At 52.4% G+C, this 18,008-nt stretch overlaps 1 protein-coding gene across 1 annotated transcript in view; it reads right to left on the bottom strand.

The window, feature by feature from the left end:
• Nucleotides 1-18,008, bottom strand: part of LOC144246559 (uncharacterized) — a 703,923-nt gene that overhangs the window by 566,390 nt on the left and 119,525 nt on the right. The window contains exons 2-3 of the mRNA XM_077784469.1: nt 12,285-12,427; nt 11,829-12,188 (exon numbers count right to left, since the gene is read on the bottom strand). Of these exons, the coding sequence (XP_077640595.1) occupies nt 11,829-12,188; nt 12,285-12,427 (503 nt within the window). The remainder of the gene's footprint in view (nt 1-11,828; nt 12,189-12,284; nt 12,428-18,008) is intronic.

Raw genomic sequence — 18,008 nt, 5'->3', positions numbered from 1 at the left:
CTCCTCTTCAGAAGCTCCAGCAGCCCAGGTCCCTCAGCTTCTCCTCACAGCCCCAAAGCCCATCCTGTCAGTCCTGCAGAGCCTCTGCAGCTCCTCCTCACTGCCCAGAACAGGGAGCCCCACAGCCAGACACAGCAGCCCAGATGTGCCCCCCTGGCCTGGGGTGCCTCCTGGCAAGGCAGCAGCAGCAGGCACTGCAGGAGCCTGCAGACAATTCCTGCAGCACTTGTGGGATGATCCTGCTCCCCAAGGGACGTTCCCATGGTGCCAAGTCAGGAACTGCAATGGGGAGTGGGGCCAGAGAGGAAAGGTCAAACAGGGATGGGCTGTGTGCAGGGGAGGGAACAGAGGTGGGCAAGAGGAAGAAATTTGTATCAGGAAGAGTAAAGAAAGCAAAGGTGAAGGCAAGGAAATGCTCAGGGCAGTTTGGGGGTGGCTACCAGGCAGCCTTGGCTCTGAGCAGCAGCGTCTGCAGAGGGACAGGAAACTCCCAGCTGATGGGAACAAACTTTATGGCTGACTGCAGAGGCCAGGACAAAGCTGAGTGGTTTCCCTGGTGTCCCCCAGCCCTTCCTGGCCCCAGGGGCTGATGGCATTTGTGCTGCCTCAGGTTCATGTCCCCACAGCACCAGCATGGGGGTGCTCCCACCTGCTGTGTGCAATGCAAACAGGGGCTACTGAGCCAGTGCTGCCGTGTCTGTGCCTGCAAGGATGCGGCACCTCTGTGAGCTGGGGGAGAGGCCAGGGCTGCAGAGGGGGGATGTTGTTGGCAGCTCCATGAGGACGCTCTGGGACGCTGCCCTGGGCTGTGCAGCGCACTGGGGATGGATCAGCCCCTGCTCTGCTGCTCCTTCCCGTCTCGCCCAGGGCCCTTGCAGAGCACCAGCCATGCTGTTTGCCCCCAGCCTGCCCACGGCCAGCCTGGGGCTGCTCACGGGGGTTTTCTGTGCTGAGCATTGGCCTGGCCGTGTTCTTGAGAGAGCCTGGGCAAGGAGCCTGGAGCCCCCAGGCCCTGGCCTGAGGCGTCAGCGCTGCCCCAGCAGTGCCCATGGCCTGTCCCTGCTGCAGCCCCGGCACTGCCACCCCCAGGACTGTGCCCGGCCCCGAGAGCACTCAGGCCCTGCAGCAACACCAGGGCCACCAGGGCAGCGGGGCAGGGCCACGGGAGCAGCACTGGCAGCACCAAGTGCTGCTGCTCCTGGGCACAGCTGCTGTGCCAGCACTGATCTGCCCCAGCTCTGCACACAGACATTGCTGCTGCAGCTCCAGAGAAGGCAACAAAAGGGCATCTCTGCAGAAAACTCTGCTGGGACATCCTTTAGTTCCTTTAAAGCCAGTGATAGTACAACCCCTCATTGACACAGTCTGTGGGTACAGGGAACATGGAGGGAAACAAAATGAGAAATGGCATAAGGAATGACATTTATTGTGGACACTTCGCAAAAAGTTAAACAAAGAAAAAGAAGCTCCAAAATTGAACCAACAGGAAGTATCTAAGATGACTTTTATTACATGTGATTGGAGAAATTTTTCAGCAGTTTAATGTTCCTGAAAGCATCCAGTCATCAGTCTCCTCACTGCAGCCTTGAGCTCCTGGTTCCTCAGGCTGTAGATGAGGGGGTTCAGTGCTGGAGGCACCACTGAGTACAGAACTGACAGGGCCAGATCCAGGGATGGGGAAGACATCGAGGGGGGCTTCAGGTAGGCACATGTGCCAGTGCTGATGAACAGGGAGACCACGGCCAGGTGAGGGAGGCAGGTGGAAAAGGTTTTGTGCCATCCCTGCTCAGAGGGAATCCTCAGCACAGCCCTGAAGATCTGCACATAGGAGAAAACAATGAACACAAAACATCCAAATGCTAAGCACACACTAACAGCAAGAAGCCCAAGTTCCCTGAGGTAGTATTTGGAGCAGGAGAGCTTGAGGATCTGTGGTATTTCACAGAAGAACTGGCCCAGGTCATTGCCATGGCACAGGGGCAGGGAAAATGTATTGGCTGTGTGCAGCAGTGAATAGAGAAAGGCACTGGCCCAGGCAGCTGCTGCCATGTGGGCACAAGCTCTGCTACCCAGGAGGGTCCCGTAGTGCAGGGGTTTGCAGATGGACACGTAGCGGTCATAGCACATGATGGTCAGGAGATAAAACTCTGCTGAGATGAAGAAGGCAAAAAAAAATAGTTGGGCAGCACATCCTGTGTAGGAGATGTTCCTGGTGTCCCAGAGGGAATTGTGCATGGCTTTGGGGACAGTGGTGCAGATGGAGCCCAGGTCGCTGAGGGCCAGGTTGAGCAGGAAGAAGAACATGGGCGTGTGCAGGTGGTGGCCGCAGGCTACGGCGCTGATGATGAGGCCGTTGCCCAGGAGGGCAGCCAGGGAGATGCCCAGGAAGAGGCAGAAGTGCAGGAGCTGCAGCTGCCGCGTGTCTGCCAGTGCCAGCAGGAGGAAGTGGCTGATGGAGCTGCTGTTGGACATTTGCTGTGGCTGCACATGGGCACCTGGTCATGGAGAAAGGACAGGGACAAGTCAGGAGAGGCTGCTTGGAGCCAAACATGGGCCATTCCCTGCAGCCTGTCCTGCTGGGACTCACCCACCTTTGTTCCTGCTCTGGGAAAACCTTCACCCAGGTCCCTGCCTGAACTCCAGTTGTGCTGGCTGAGTGTGCCAGGAGCAGCCAGGGCTGTGCATGGGGGCTCTCGAGGAGCCATCCCTGCCCTGCTGCCCTGGGTTTCTGGCCATGTGGCACAGGGACAAGGCTGGATATTCAGGATTTTTCAGGGGAATCACTCCTACTGCGGAAAACTTTGGTACCATCTGCACTCCCAGGTCTAAGGAATGGCAGGAGTTGGTTTAAGGATTTTTTTCCTACCCACCCACCATTCCTGGCTCTCTGAGGTCAGAAATCCCCAGAATTCCTGCTGCACTCAGAGTTTGCCACTGAGAGATGTGAGAGGCAAAGGATTTCCTGTGGCTCAGGGAAGGTGAGGGGCTGGATGGGCTTGTTCCCCCAGCACTGCTCTGCTCAGCCCCCTCTGCTTCCCTGAGCATCTCCCTGGGCCTGGACATCCCCTCCTGAGAGGTGCCTTGTCCCTGCCAGCGCTCACAGAGCCCATCCCACCCTGTGTGCCCTCGGCCCACCCTACAGAAACCTGCCTGTGTGCAGGGCCCTGGCTGGGGCAGGCTCTGTGTGCAGCTGGGCAAAGGCAGCTCAGGAGAGCCCTGCTGGGCCCTGCAGAGGTGATGCTGCTGCTGCCCAGGGCTGAGGAGTGGCTGAAGGCCCTTTGGGAGGCTCCCAGCAGAGACACTGACCAGCCAAAGTCACAGTTCTGGAGTCTCAGTAAATGTTCAAACATTCCTTTGATGATCTTGTGTGTCTTTTTCAACTCAGAATGTTCTGTGATTCTGGGACTACAATTCCTGTTCTGCTTCTCTCATCCCCCTGTTGTCTATAATTAAAGGAGAAAAAAGCCCTTGCAACAGTGTTAGAACAGTAAAGTAAAAACCAGACCTTTATTGGAAGCTTCTAGGTGTCCCAGTGGGGATGAGGCACACCTGGCCCCTGATTTCAACAATTAATAAAGATTGATTAAGTAGGATAGTTTACAAGGACATTCGAAAGAATATTCACTTGTCCCAGTTACACACACCTGGCTCAACCCGTTGGAATAGGTACAAGGACATTTTTCCCCCAGGTTTCGTTATCACTGCTGGCATACAAAAACCAAAATGTTCTTCTTGTAGGTCCTCATCCTGTTGAAAAGACTATATAATATTCAAAAATGCATTTATACAGTCAGGTTATTTTTCTAAATTCTAAGAGAAAACATAAAGAAATGTACTAGAATTAATTAAATATTATAGATATAGAGGTATATAATAACACTTTAATAGTGTTCAGTAAGAGTTTAAGAGAGCTAATCAAGAGTTTAATAGAAATAATAAAGGATTATAGTTTTCTAAGTATATAACTATAACCCTAGGCTTACCTTCTTTGGGAAGTGTCCTCCGGAGCTGTCCCCAGGCTGGTCTGGAGCTGGGAGCAGCCCTGCCCCAGCCAGCCCCTCTCAGCAGCAGCACCTGCCCTGCTCAGGGTGGCTCCTTCCCCCCACAGCTCCTGGCCAGCGCTGGGAGCAGCTCCAGGGCCGGCTGAGAGCTGTCCCTGGCGGGCAGCAGAGTCCCTGGCCCAGCACAGCGCCCTGGGCTGCAGGACCCTGCTCTGCAGGACAGCCCTGGGCACCCCTGGCTGCTCTGCACAGGAGATGAGCAGAGAATGCACTCACAGGCTCTGTGGGCATCGGGATGTTCCAGCTTTAGGAGATCACTCCAGGAGCTGCAGCTGCATTGTCCTGCAGCCAGAGGTTCCTGTGCCAAGGGCTGGCAGTGATTCTGCCCCAGGCACTTCTCAGCCCCTTCCCAGCCCTGACTGATTGAAGCTCTCTGTGCCTCTGTGCTGTGCCCGGGCTGGCTGCAGGCAGTGCCCCAGCCCTGCTGGGCTGGGAGAAGAGCTGCTCAGCAAGAGAAATGTGCTTTTGAAGCTCTGCTTGGTTACCAGCATCACCCTCTGTGCCAGGAGCCCGGCCCAGCTCAGCAGCACAGACACAGCACAAGGACTTTAATGACCCTCTGGGGCTTTGTGCTCAGGCCCTGAACATCAGGCCCTGAGAGGGAGCTGTAGAAACCTCTCCAGAACTCCAAGTCACAATCCAACTCCAAAGTTTCTTGGACTTTTAATGGGTCCCACTGAGGGACACGACTGAGAAAGTGTCCCCAGGCCCCAGGCAGAGCAGAGAACTGGAGGCACAGATGCCAGGTGGGGACAAAGAGAAACCAAGTCTTGGTGCCCTGGGGCACAGCAGGGTCTGTGCCACCAAGGGCTGTGAGGAGACACCTTGACCTGAGGCCCTGGGGCCTCCTGGCACAGCCCCAGCCAGGCTGGGCACTGTCAGCCCCTGGTCCTGCCCTCAGCATCCCCCCCTAGCCCACATCCCAGTGGCCTCAAGGATCTGCTGGAAGGAGTCCCTGGGGAGCCTTGGTCAGGAATGGCCCTGGGGGCTCCTTCATTCTCCCAGGGACTGCAGGATTTTCAAAGGACTTTGGGCTTTTACTTTTGCCTTGGAGTCTCTGAGAGCTTTCTGCAATCATGGCCTCCAATTATCTGCTGTGATTAGTCCCTGGAGAGGCTTTGTCAGTAACAACACTCAGTGGGCTCATTAATGCTTCAAGGTATTTCACTTCTTTTAAGGTACTTGGTGTTTCCCTTTTGATATGGACTCTGTGAGAGGTTTGTGCAATCATGGCCCCAATTATCTGCTTTAAGGAGTCCCTTGAGAGCTTTGTACTGACACTCAGTGTGGCTCATGAATACTTTAAGACTCTTACCTTTTGTAAGGTACTTTGGATTTTCCTTTCCACCTTGAGAGTTCTTTGTGCCATTTTCAGTATCTGAGAGGTTTTTGTGCCATTCTGGCCTCCAGTTCTCTCCTCCAAGGACTCCATGAAGAGACTGTGATATAGATGGACCTTTGTGGTTCCCATTAATGCTTTAGACTCCAATCACTTCGGGGTTTTCCTCTGACTTTGACTCCTGGAAAGGTTTGTGCAATCTCCTCTCAGGCCCTGAGGTTCCAGGACTCAGCTCCAAATGCACCACTGGGCTCATTAGGATCAAGCAAGTCCTGACAAACCATGAGTCTGCCTTGATTTCCCTCTGCTCTCATGCAGTTCATGAGGAAGTTTTCTGTAGTGGTTTTGGCTTGCCAATTTGAGATTTCTCAGCCAATGCATCAATTAGTGTGGTGAGTTCAGTGTTGGCTAATTACCAGTGCACTCACTAGAATATAGTTACTCATTTCCTGCTGTGAGATAGGATTAGGAGAAAAGCAAATGGGATGAAAACTTTAAAAGGGTATAAAGAAAAGTTTATTAGCAGTAACTAAAAGAAAGAGTAGTAAGAATCATAACAAAACTTTCACAACACTTCCTCTCTCCATACAACTTTTTCTTTCTCTTTGAGAATATATGGACACAAAACCTAAAATTTTGAGTCAGTTTACCACTTCTAGAATTGTCTTTCTTCACTTTACCTTGGGAGAGGAGTCTCTCTTTCTTGCTATGGAGACTCCTCCATAAGAAAACAATTCTCTTGGGGCTCTCAATTTCCACGAATAGCAGCCACTTGGAAAAATGAAATTGTGAAATCCCTGCCATTTTTTCACAGCTTTTCCCACAGTTCTGTTTATGGGCCATGTCAACTTATGGGATATTAGCTTAAAGATGAGCTGTTTAAGACCAATATTTTCTTATTCTATGTCTGAAAACATCTTCATCTCTGGGAACAGAGGTCTTCTTCTCTCCCTGAGGGCACAGGGTCTCATCACTGTTCTCCCTTTCTCTGTTCAAACCTCTCATTGGATCACAGCTACTTCAACATTTGCTCACTTTAGCATGGAGACCTTTGCTGAAACAAGTCATCTCCCCATAATTTCAATGCCTTATAGGGAAAAAGAGATTCTGATATATCAATGACATTCTTCTCCATAGCTTTAGCAGAGGATTCCAGCCCCAAGATCAAGGCATCTCCTCATCCCTCCCATCTGGGACTCAACTTCCTCTTCCCTGCCCTCGGTGTGTCCATGTTGCTCCTCTGTGTGCCTGCCCTGTGTCCTTTTCTCTCACTGGAGGGAGGATGGCAGCACTGGAAGGGTCAGTATCTGCCCGGGGCTGCATATTGTTCCATGAGCCCAGCTCAGCTCTGGGAAAGAGACCCAGCCAGGCTTTCTCATCTCTAACTTGTGTCTGCACAGAGGCGTCTGCAGCTTCCTTAGTGCTTTAACAGACTGTCAGCTCTCAAAGCTAATTACTGATTGGTTTTTGTCAGACACAGAGGAAACTGCTAGCAGCTTCTCTCAGGACATCACTTCTGTGATGCAAAACCACCACAGCAGCACAGAGCACAGAGCTCCTTTGTCCATATTAGTGGTCATGTGCCCAAGGCCTCAGAACCCCACCTTGGGAGATCTCTGAGCCCTCTCCAAGGTGTTTTCAAATGAAAACATTCAGCTCAGAGTCTAAGAAAATCACCAGAGGACAGGACCAGCCTGACCTGTCTGGCCTGGCTACTTCTGTCTGGGAGCAGTCCTTGGATATATGGAATCTGGGAGGTCACATTCTAATTTTAGCCATGGGCCTGGGAGAAGGAGGTCAGTTCTTTTCCATAGGAATGGAGGAACATAGTCCCAGTGTTCCAGAGGCAGACAAGAGGTGACCACCAGAGTCAAAGCCAGCCAGAGCTGGCAGGTTTTTTTCAGGGAGATACGCTTGCATACAGGAAATTTTTTAGGGAGAGTACCAATTCTGGCAATGGATATCTGAAAAGATGGAGAGTTATTCTCTGTACAAAGGAAAGCACAGAGCCCCAGTGCTCCAGGAGCTGATGAGAGGCAGCCCTTGACATCCCAATATCACCCAGACCTGTCAGGTGGCCCCTGGCAGGCCAAGCCAGCCAGACCTGTTCCATGTTCCCTCGCTTCCATGGGGCACCACACTGTCCCAATGGTCCCTTGCTTCCAGGAGGCCCTGAGGTGTCACAATGCCCCCTTGGGGACACGAGCCCCTGAAGGGTCAGAATGGTCTCCATGGTTCCATCAGGCCCCACAGAGTCATGGTGGTCTCTGGGTCCATGGAGCCCCGCGGTGTCACCATGGCCCCTTGGTTCCATGGGCTCCAGTGGTGCCACAGTGATCCCCTTGGTTCCATGAGGTGCCCACAGTGTCACAGTGATCTCCGTGGGAAGGAAAGAACTGAGACCCAGTGTGGCAGGGGCAGCCACCAGAGGCCAAGGCCAGCCAGACTTGATGGTACTGGCAGATTTTGTCTGGGAGCAGCCCTTGGATATAGGTAATTTTAGAGGTGGAATCCCAATTTTAGACATGGACACTTGGAGGAGGATGGTTCTTTTCCATAGGAAGGAAAGCACGGAATAACAGCGTTTGAGGCGCAGATGAAAGGCGGCCACCAGGGACCAAGGGCAGCCAGACCTCTCTGTTCTGGTAGCTTTTGTCTGAAAGCAACCCTTGGATATAGGGAATTTGGGAGTTGGAAGCCCAATTCCCGCAATTTCTGCATAGATAAGGACAATTCTTTTTTCCATAGGGAGGAAAGCACTGTTGTTTTCCGCCGCAGCAAAGGGCACAACAACTTCCCCAGGCCCCAGAGTCTCAGACCTCAGGCAGACACCAATGACCAACAGGGAAAGAATGGCAACAGGACAGGTCTTGGTTTAGAAAACTGAGGATTCTTCATTTTCCCAGGGACATACACAAGAAACAAGGTGGTAGGGTCAAGACTTCTATATTACAGGGTAGGGGTGAAGTTTAGGATCAAGGTCCAATATTAAGAGGAGCAGGAGACTGCAAAGTGGTGGATTGAGGAGGACAATCAATGGAAAAAACTACAGTGGGGACATTGCAGCACAATTTAAGCCAATAAGGGTACAGAAAAAGAAGAACATTCTGGGGCCATTCCTCATTTGATCAGATAGGGTGGAGTGTCTTTTCCCGGGCTTTCAGCGGCACACCTCACAGCGTGGAGGGGTGGAAACTTCTTTAAGTCATGCTCTCGCCAGATGCTGTGTCTGGGTAAAATTCCCACCTCATTGGGCAGGGGCACTCTACACCTTTGGTGCCATTATTTCTTTTCTGGCTGTTTTATACAATGAAATAAAACTCCAGCATCTGTGGAACCACCCTTCAATCCTTCCCAGGCTACTCCTGTTCTGTCCTCAGTCTGCACACAACTGAGCCCAGAGCCTGCAGCCTCTACCTGCTCGTTATGTGATGCAGCCTTCAAACCCCATCTTGGGAGATATTTGGGTCCTCCCCAAGATCTGTGAAAATGGAAAAATAGTTATCAAAATTATTTTCTCCCAAGTCTAGCAGTGGTCAATATCTCTAAACTGAACGAGAGTGGATTTAAATTTGTTAGAAGGAGGAAATATTTTACAGTGATGAGAGTGTCACAAAATGGCAACTGTTTTTCCAGAGAAGTGGATTTCCCATCCCAGGAATGCTCAAAAATCAGGGCATGTGTGCAACCTGACCCAGTGAAATCCCCTCCCCAAGGATGGAATTCCTGTTGTGTGGGTTCTCGGATGTGCTGGGTGCCCTCACAACAGTTCTGGCCAGAATGTCTGCTGAGGGCAGCCAGGCTGCTGCAGGGCAGTGACCTCACAGCCATCACCATGGCAGCCCTGTCCCCTGGGCCTGGCTCTCCCCTTTCCTCTGCCCCTGCCTTGTCTCTGCTGGCATGAAGAGTTTTGTTGATAATATCTTTTCCCCAAGGTGCTGGGCCAATGGCTTCCCCGTCAGGCTCCTGGAGCAGAAGTGGCTTTTCAGAGCCCAGCCAGAAATGAGCCCTGAGGCAGCAGCTCTGCAGCGCTGGCCACCAGGCTGGGTTGCCAAGGGAGGCTTCTGGCCATGCCCTGCAAGCAGCTGCTGCTGCCAAGGTGCCTTTGGTGCCTCGGGCTGTCCCTGGCACAGCTCCCAGCACGGCACTCTGCCCTTGTGCCCGAGGCCTTCCCTGTGCTGGGGCTGGCCTGGGGCTGTTCCTGCAGCGGGACCTGCCCTGCTCCTGGCACAGGAAAGGCAGTTCTTGCTGGAGCAGGAGGCTCTGCCTGCAATGGGCTTAAACCACTCCAGCAAGGACCTCTTGACTTCAAAATTGCTTCCTAGAGCAGAATATCCTATAATTGTTATAGATTCTGGACTGTGGAGTAAATAACTCTAGTTAAGAGCTTATTGTCTAATCATTATCAGATTGTATTTATATAAATATATCTGGTATTACATAATTAATCCTGTATGAAACATTGCATTGACAAATTGTTCAATTCTACCTGTCCAATCATTTATACATAAACCTTTGACAAATTCTGGGGCCGGGATTGGATCCAGTCACTCCCAGTCTCTTCTCTTAGAAGGAATTGTAGAAATCTGGTGGCCCTGCAGGGGTTTGAGGATCCATGGTGGCTGTTTGGTTTCATTTTTCCATCTCATGACTCAGCAGGAGTTTCTCCAATAATGAAATAAAGCTTTTGCCAGAAGCTCCCAGTCTGCACATGACAGGAGTGTGTGTGACATCCTGGCTCTTTGGCAGCCTGGGGACCCCTGGGATGTCATTGTGGAGCCCCCGTGAGTGCCTGTGACAGATCAGTGCCTCTGCAGCCCAAGGTGCCCTGGGATGTCACCATGGAATGGCTGTGACTGCCTCTGACCACACGGCTCTTTGCCATCCCCAGAAACCCTTGGGAGGGCTCCATGGAGCCCCTGTCTCTGTGTGTGACATTCCAGCTCTTGAACAGCCTGGAGACTCTTGGAAAGTCCCCATGGAACCCCTCTGAGGGCCTGTGACAAATCTCATCCTAAGGAGGCAACCATCCCCAGCCCCTGTTGCTATGGTCAGTTTCCATGGCAACCATCCCAGCCCCTGTTGCTATGGTCAGTTTCCATGGCAACCATCCCCAGCCCCTGTTGCTATGGTCAGTCCCTGGGCAGCTCCATGGAGACCCCATGCCAGGGGTGGTTGCCATGGACACCAGCTCAGGCCTGGAGCCAGAGCCCGTTGCCATGGCAACCATTGGCACTCCCATCCCCAGGGTCATGGATCCCAGAACCACAGAATTGGCTGAGCTGGGAGGGACCCATCAGGATCCTCGAGTCCAACTGCTGGCCCTGCACAGGACACCCCAACACTGCCAGCCTGGGCCTGGCAGCGCTGTCCAAACGCTGCTGGAGCTCAGAGAGCCCTGGAGCTGGGACCCTTCCCTGGGGAGCCTGGGCAGTGCCCCAGCAGCCTCTGGGCAAAAACCTTTTCCTGAGATCCAACCTCAGCCTGCCCCGACTCAGCTGCTGCCGCTCCCTCCACTCCTGTCCCTGGGCACCAGAGTGAAGAGGTTCCCTCAGTCCCAGCCAGGGACCCGCTCCCAAGGCTGCTGCCATGGCCACCAGGGCTGGCACCAGCTGGGATGCTCCATTTCCAGGGGCCGAGGTTCAGGAATGGGATTCCCCAATTTCCTGCTCTCGCTAAAACCCTGCTGGCGCTCATTGCCCTCCCACCTTCCATTGAAGGAAAAAAGGGAAAGATCCCTAGCTGGGATAAGAACAATTTACTGGGAACAGCAACAAGATAAGGAACAAACAGAAACAGAAAAAATATTGAAAGCAGAAGGGATAAGAAAAACTATTTACGGAGAAAACCACATCACCATCAATTGTATCTTCCTGGCCACGTGTTTCCTCCTGCATGGAAAGGACACCCGTCTCCTCTGGGAAAGACAGAGACAGTCCCTTTCCTGCCCCTGGCAATGACCTGAGGTGGGAGTGAATGTAGTGACAGGGCCATGGCCAGACCCTCATGTTCTTCAATCCCACATCAGGTCATTGGCAGGGGCAAGAAAAGGGACAGGTGTCTTCCCAGCCTGGATCACAGGGAACATGGATCACCAGGGCTCTTCCCACTGTGGTCTTCCAATGGGGGATGAAGCTGGAGCAGTGCACGAAGCTCTTCCTGCAGCTGGGGAATTTTCAGGGCCTCCTTTACCGGTGGCTCCGTTGGTGTTTGGTCAAGTGAGAGCTTTGGGTGAAGCTCTTCCCACACTGGGGACACAAGTAGGGCCTCTCTCCAGTGTGGATGCGTTGGTGGCTGACAAGATTGCAGTTGTGCTTGAAGCCCTTGCCACAGTCGGGGCAAAGGAAGCGCCTCTCCTCAGTGTGAATCCGCTCATGCAGGAGGAGATTTGAGGTGCTGTTAAACGTCTTCCCACAAGTGGGGCACATGTAGGGCCTCTCCCCGGAGTGGATGCGCTGGTGCATGATGAGGTCGGAGTTGCGCTTGAAGCCCTTCCCGCAGTCAGGGCAGCGGAAGGGCCTTTCATCTGTGTGAATCCGCTGGTGTTTGAAGAGATTGGAGCTGGTCTTAAACCTCTTCTGACACTCGGGACACTCATATGGCCTCTCCCCAGTGTGGATGCGTTGGTGCTTGATAAGGGCAGAGCTGCAGCTGAAGCCCTTCCCACACTCCCCACACTCGTAGGCCCATTCCCCAGTGTGGATCATCATGTGCAGTTTCAGACTGTTGCTCTTCCTGAAGCTCTTCCCACACTCCAAGCACTTGTAGGGCTTCTCCCCATCATGAAGCTTCTCAGGGACCACCAGCTCTGAGCTCTGGCTGAAGCTCTGCCCACCTTCCTGGCCCAGAGCGGGCCTTTCCTCCTCAGAGCATCCTGGGCTGGCCTTGCAGCCCTTCCTCCTGTGAGATCTCCAGGGCTTTTCCTCTCCGTTGGATTCCTGCGATGTGGAGTTGCTCAAAACAGCTTCTTCCATGAGGTTCTGCTGCAGGGATTTGTCCTTCCTGGTCTCCACGATCAGCTCTTGCTCTGGGGGAGGAAGGACAAGGAGTAGATGAGATTTGCCTCCGTGCCACAGGGAAGGGCAAGGAGATCCCCCGAGTGCGTCCCCGGCAGGAGGGCACCGGCAGCGGGGCTGTCCTGCAGCCGGGGGCCAGGCTGGGCTGGGAGATGGAGCAGGAGAGAAGGGGAAAGGGGCACTGACTTCCTCCTCACCCGCCTCAGGGTCCCAGGGCATCTTCCTCTTCCTCGCAACCTTCTTCTCCATCTGGCGAATATTTGGGTACGGGAAATCCTGTACTGGGAGGAAAACAAGTGATGAGCACAGTGAGTTTTGTACTGGCTTCAAAGCAAACCAGGGAGAGAGTCTAAGCCAGAATGACAATTGAATAAGAAAATTAAGATCAAGGCAATGATACAGAAACACTGGTTTAAACTCACAGAGTCAGGATATAACCTGACACCCCGTTGCTCAGGGTAGTGGTAGCAGGCTGATGCAGCAGGTGGCTGCAGTCCAGCTGGAGTGATGAACATGATTCTGTCAAAGCAGTGATCCTGTAGAAGGGTCTGGTCTTCCTCTGAAGGTCCAGTGGTGCTTATGGAGCTCTTGTCCTCTGGGAATCCAGTAGGCAAGGTGGTCGTGGTGTTGCAAATGGTGAGATTATATCCAGGTAGGAATGCTTGATTCCTCCCCCTGGGCGGAGCATCCCACAATGGGATGATGTAATTTTATCAGTGCTGCAGTGACACTCAATGGCCCATTAACAGAAGATGGCCCTGGAGGGCGTTATCAGGGCTGAGCCATGGAAGAGATAAAGAACACTGCCCCACCTGTTGATAAGAGTTTATGGAGATGGGGACTGAAAACACTTTTGGTTACATCTGACACTGTAACCGGAAACTGTATCCCTGCTCGGGGTGGGGGGTGAACACCACCCCCCTTACCCAAACTGGCTCAGGTGTAAAACTCCCACCCTGGGAAGGCCACTCACACAGGGGACAATGTCACACTTGCCCCACCCCAGGGGAGATCTCTGTCCCTGTCACTCCCTTGCTCTCTCCTCTTTTTCTTTCCATCTCTCTCACTTCACATTTACTGGTCAATAAAATCCACTTTGGATTTGGTCTTGTTAGCACCTTAATTGGGGCAGAGGCATCTCTCTAACAATTTTATTACCCAGATTGCAACATTATTTTACACAGTGAGTTCAGGGCTCTGTTGTCTGACCCCAGGTGCCTTTGACAACAGCATGTTTCTCTCCTCTGAGGAGCTTGTGGCTCTTTCTGGTGGAACTCTTGGAAGCTTGGATGCAGCTTCCTCTGAGTGACTTTTGGGAGAACTTACGAGGAAAATGGCTGTTGTGGGTGGCCAGGGTAAAGAAAATATTTTCCTTCTTTGAAAATTCTGTTAAAATCACTGGAGGAAAGGGACCAAATGATACCAGCAAGACTGACAAGGATCATTCACCCCAAAGTGAGGAACACAAGGCTACTTAAATCCTACCAGAAGCCCAGCTCAAGTAGGTAAATTCCCAAATAACTCCTGAATTCACGGGCTTTGGGGGGAGAAGCATTATTTTCTTGGTCCCTGTCACCTTTGTGATAGCTACACAGAGCTTCCCCTTCCTTTTAATAATCTGTATTGGGCCAAATTTCCATGTGTTTTTTTTGGTGTTGTTTTTTTTTTTTTGTTTTTTTTTTTTTTGGAAACCTGCCAGCATCTGAGCTGGAGCTGTGCTGGAACTGATGAAATTTGGAATTGCCAGAGAATTGCTTCTGTTGTTTGTCTATTCATGTTTGGGATTTATTTGTGTTTCCATCAGAAATGACTTGTGGGAAGAGCAAATCTTCCTCAAGGCATTTTATGTAGGGTTAACTTTGATTTCTGCTGAGTTTGTTTTGTCCAGTGTCCAGGAGATGCTCAAGGGGTCTCTGGTTTTGGTTTGGCCCTAATTTACTTCTGATTTGTCTTTATCACTTAAAAACACCTGAAAAATTACTAAAAAGAGTATTGACCAGAGATGTCAGAAGTCCCACCATTTAAGAGGTATTTGAGGTGGACTTTACTGCCGCGCTCCCGCCCCGGTTCCCTTTGTCTCAGCCCCGGCTAGCTCTTCTCTGGGGCGAGAGTGGGCGATTGAGGCACCCTCCGCCGCTCCCAGCTGGGGTTTGGAGAGTGCCTTTGTGGGTTCTGGGCAGCGCTAGCAAGCCTCGCGGTGGTAAATGAAGAGCGGATCCTGCTGGGGGCTAAGTCCGAGTTTATTGTAGCCCAACGGGGCCAAATGTCCTAAAAACGATGCCAGCCAACAGGAACAAGCACAAGGTGCTTGCACTGGCTTATAAACTGTAAGGGAGGGGTATCCAACGACCAATGGGGATAGGGATAGGGGGTGGCTCCGGGATGGGGGGATATGGTGGGGTCCAATGGGGGAAGGATATGGGGGCAGCCCCAGGTCCTCGCCCAATCACCCGGTGCCCTGAGTAGAATCTTCTGGATGGATGGGAAGGGGCACCGAGTGATAGACAAGGCACCCGGGGGGGGTAAAATGCCTCTTTCAGGGTGATGGATAGATACTGGGAAGGCGGGAAGGGAGGACAAGGCGGGAAAACTGGGGATAAACCAAGTTGCACACGAGGGTACAAAGGAATAAACCAATACATAATACAGGGATAATAAAACATATACATAACGCAACTCCACACTTTACTGTTTGGGAACATATTCTGGAGGATTTGTGGGTTCTTGGGGGACATCTGGTAGTATTCTCCATATCTTTCCACTCCAAAACCCAAAGTGGATTTGTCTGTCACCTCAAAGTGACTCAATCCTACCTCAAAATGGCTGGTTCCCACCTCAGTCCCATGCTAAAATTGCTCAATTCTTCAGCCTCCAGGATGAGATGGGGTTGGAAGGTGATCGGGAGAAGTGAGATCCAAATTTGAGGTTGTGGGATCAGGATTGTGTGGGGATGGGTGGGTGTGATTTATTTTGATAATAAGTAAAACTATCAGAATTATTGATTTCTGTCCCATTCATTTTCTGTCCGTTCTGATTTGCTTTTCAGAGTGCTGCCTTCTCAGCTGATTTTGTTTGTGTCCTCCTGTCCCAGACTGAAAAGCAAGATGTGTTCTTTTTGCCATCTGTATGGCAGTTGTCCTGTGTTAAGTGGGTAGTTTTTCCTTATCTCTTCCACAATCAATCCTCCCTCGGGGGAGACATTTGCTGATAATGGGCTATTGAATGTCACAGCATGACTGATAAGAAATGTGGAGAGTTTTGTGGATGAATGGCTTCGTGAGAAAGGACATGACTACGTGCAGTTAGTGAAGCAGTAGCTGAAAATTGCATAGTGCAGCAATAGCAGATGTAGCAATAATATCTTATGTCCTTGGGTAAGCTGGTTCCCAACAGTAGAATGTTCAGCAAAAAGATAAATGTAAGGGAAAACAAAGCAAGCTTAGAAAGCTCCAAAGGCGGGGTTGACCTGTTTTTAATACACCAATGATGAGCCTAAGTTTTGCAATATGCATGAGCTTCATTATAACGGGTATAACTGTACATGTGTGCTTGGAATAAACTGAGACTTGTAGACATTATAGAGTGGACTTGTCTCCCGTCATTATTTACACAGGGAACGCATAAGAAAGGGGCAGGGTGAATGGGGGGAAGAAGGGAAAATTACAAACCCCCGCACTCCTCCTCGTCCTCATCCTCCATTTACTCGTCCTCCTACTCCTCCTCCTCCTCATCCTCGTCCTCCTTCTCCTCCTTGTCATCCTAGTCCTCCCCCTCCTCCTCCACCTCCTTGTCCTGCTCATCCTTATCCTCCTCCTCCTCAATGTCCTCCTACACATCCTCATTCTCATCCTCTTTATCCTCCTATTCCTCCTCCTCCTCCTCGTCTTCCTCGTCCTCCTCCTCCTTGTCCTCCTTGTCCTCCTCGTCCTTCTTGTCCTCCTCATCCTTGTCCTTTTCCTCATCCTTGTCCTCCTCCTCATCCTCCTCCTCCTTATCCTCCGCATCCTTATCCTCCTCATCCTCCTCATTGTCCTCCTCATCCTCATTCTCCTCCTTCTCCTCCTCCTCATCTTCCTCCTCTTCCTCCTCCTCGTCCTCCCCATCCTGCTCATCCTCATCCTCCTCGTCCTTCTCCTCCTGGTCCTCCTCATCCTTGTCCTCCTCCTCTTTATTCTCCTCCTTGTCCTCCTCCTCCTCCTGTTCATCTTCTTTCTCTTCCTCCTACTCTTCCTCGTCCTCCTTGTCCTCTGTATCTTCATCCTTTTCCTCATCCTCATCCTTCTACAACTCATCCTCGTCCACATCCTTCTTCTCCTCCTCCTCCTGCTCGTTGTCCTCCTCCTCCTCAACCTCATCATCCTCCTTGTCCTTGTCCTCTCTATTCCTCATCCTATTCCTCCTCTTCATGCTTCTCTGCCTCCTCCTCTTCCTTGTTCTCCTCCCCCTCCTCATCCTCCTTGCCATTGTCCTCCTCCTCATCCTCCTCGTCATCCTCATTCTCCTCTTCCTCCTCGTCCTCCTCCACGTCCTCCTCCTCCTCCACGTCCTCCTCCTCCTCCACATCCTCCCCCTCGTCCTCCTCCTCGTCCTCCTCCTCGTCCTCCTCATCCTCCTCGTCCTCCTCCTCCTACTCCTCGTCCTCCTCCTCGTCCTCCTTGTCATCTGCATCTTCATCCTTTTCCTCATCCTCATCCTTCTCCTCCTCGTCCTCGTCCTACACCTCCTTGTCATCGTCCTCCTCCTCGTCCTAGTCCTCCTCCTCATCATCCTCCTCGTCCTCCTCATTCTCGTCCTCCTCTGGCCCTACTCCTCGTCCTTCTCGTCCTCCTTGTCCTCCTCGTCCTCCTCCTTCTCGTCCTCGTACTCCTCCTCGTCCTCGTCCTCATCCTCCTCCTCCTCGTACTCGTCCTCGTCCTCGTCATCCTCGTCCTCGTCCTCCTCCTCCTCCTCCTCCTCCTCCTCCTCCTCCTCCACCCCCTCCTCTTCCTCCTCCTCTTCCTCCTCCTCCTCCTAGTCAGCTTCATCCACGTCCTCGTCCTCGTCCTCCTCCTCCTCATCCTCCTCCTCCTCGTCATCCTCCTCCTCCTACTCCTCATCCTCCTCCTCCTCATCGTCCACCTCTTCCTCGTCCTCGTCCTCGTCCTCGTCCTCCTCCTCATCCTCCTCGTCCTCCTCCTCGTCCTCCTCCTCCTCCTCGTCCTCCTCCTCTTCCTCCTCCTCCTAGTCCTCGTCCTCGTCCTCCTCCTCCTCCTCGTCCTCCTCCTCCTCGTTTTCGTCCTCCTCCTCCTCCTCATCGTCCTCGTCCTCATCCTCCTCCTCCTCCTCCTCCTCTTCCTCTTCCTCCTCCTCTTCCTCCTCCTCCTCATCGTCTTCGTCCTCATCCTCGTCCTCGTCCTCCTCCCGCTACTCTTCCTCCTCGTCCTCCTCCGACTCGTCCTCATCCTCGTCCTCCTCCTCGTCCTCGTTCTCCTCCTCCTCATCCTCCTCGTCCTCCCCCTCGTCCTCCCCCTCCTCTTTGTCCTCCTCCTCCTCCTCCTCCTCCTCCTCCTCCTCCTCCTCCTCTTCCTCCCCCTCCTCCTCCTCATGCTCGTC

The sequence above is a fragment of the Lonchura striata genome, chromosome 6 (genome assembly GCF_046129695.1).
Source record: "Lonchura striata isolate bLonStr1 chromosome 6, bLonStr1.mat, whole genome shotgun sequence".
NCBI lineage: Eukaryota > Metazoa > Chordata > Aves > Passeriformes > Estrildidae > Lonchura > Lonchura striata.
The sequence above is the reverse complement of the archived record's forward strand: the minus strand, read 5'-3'. Positions and strand labels throughout refer to the sequence as shown.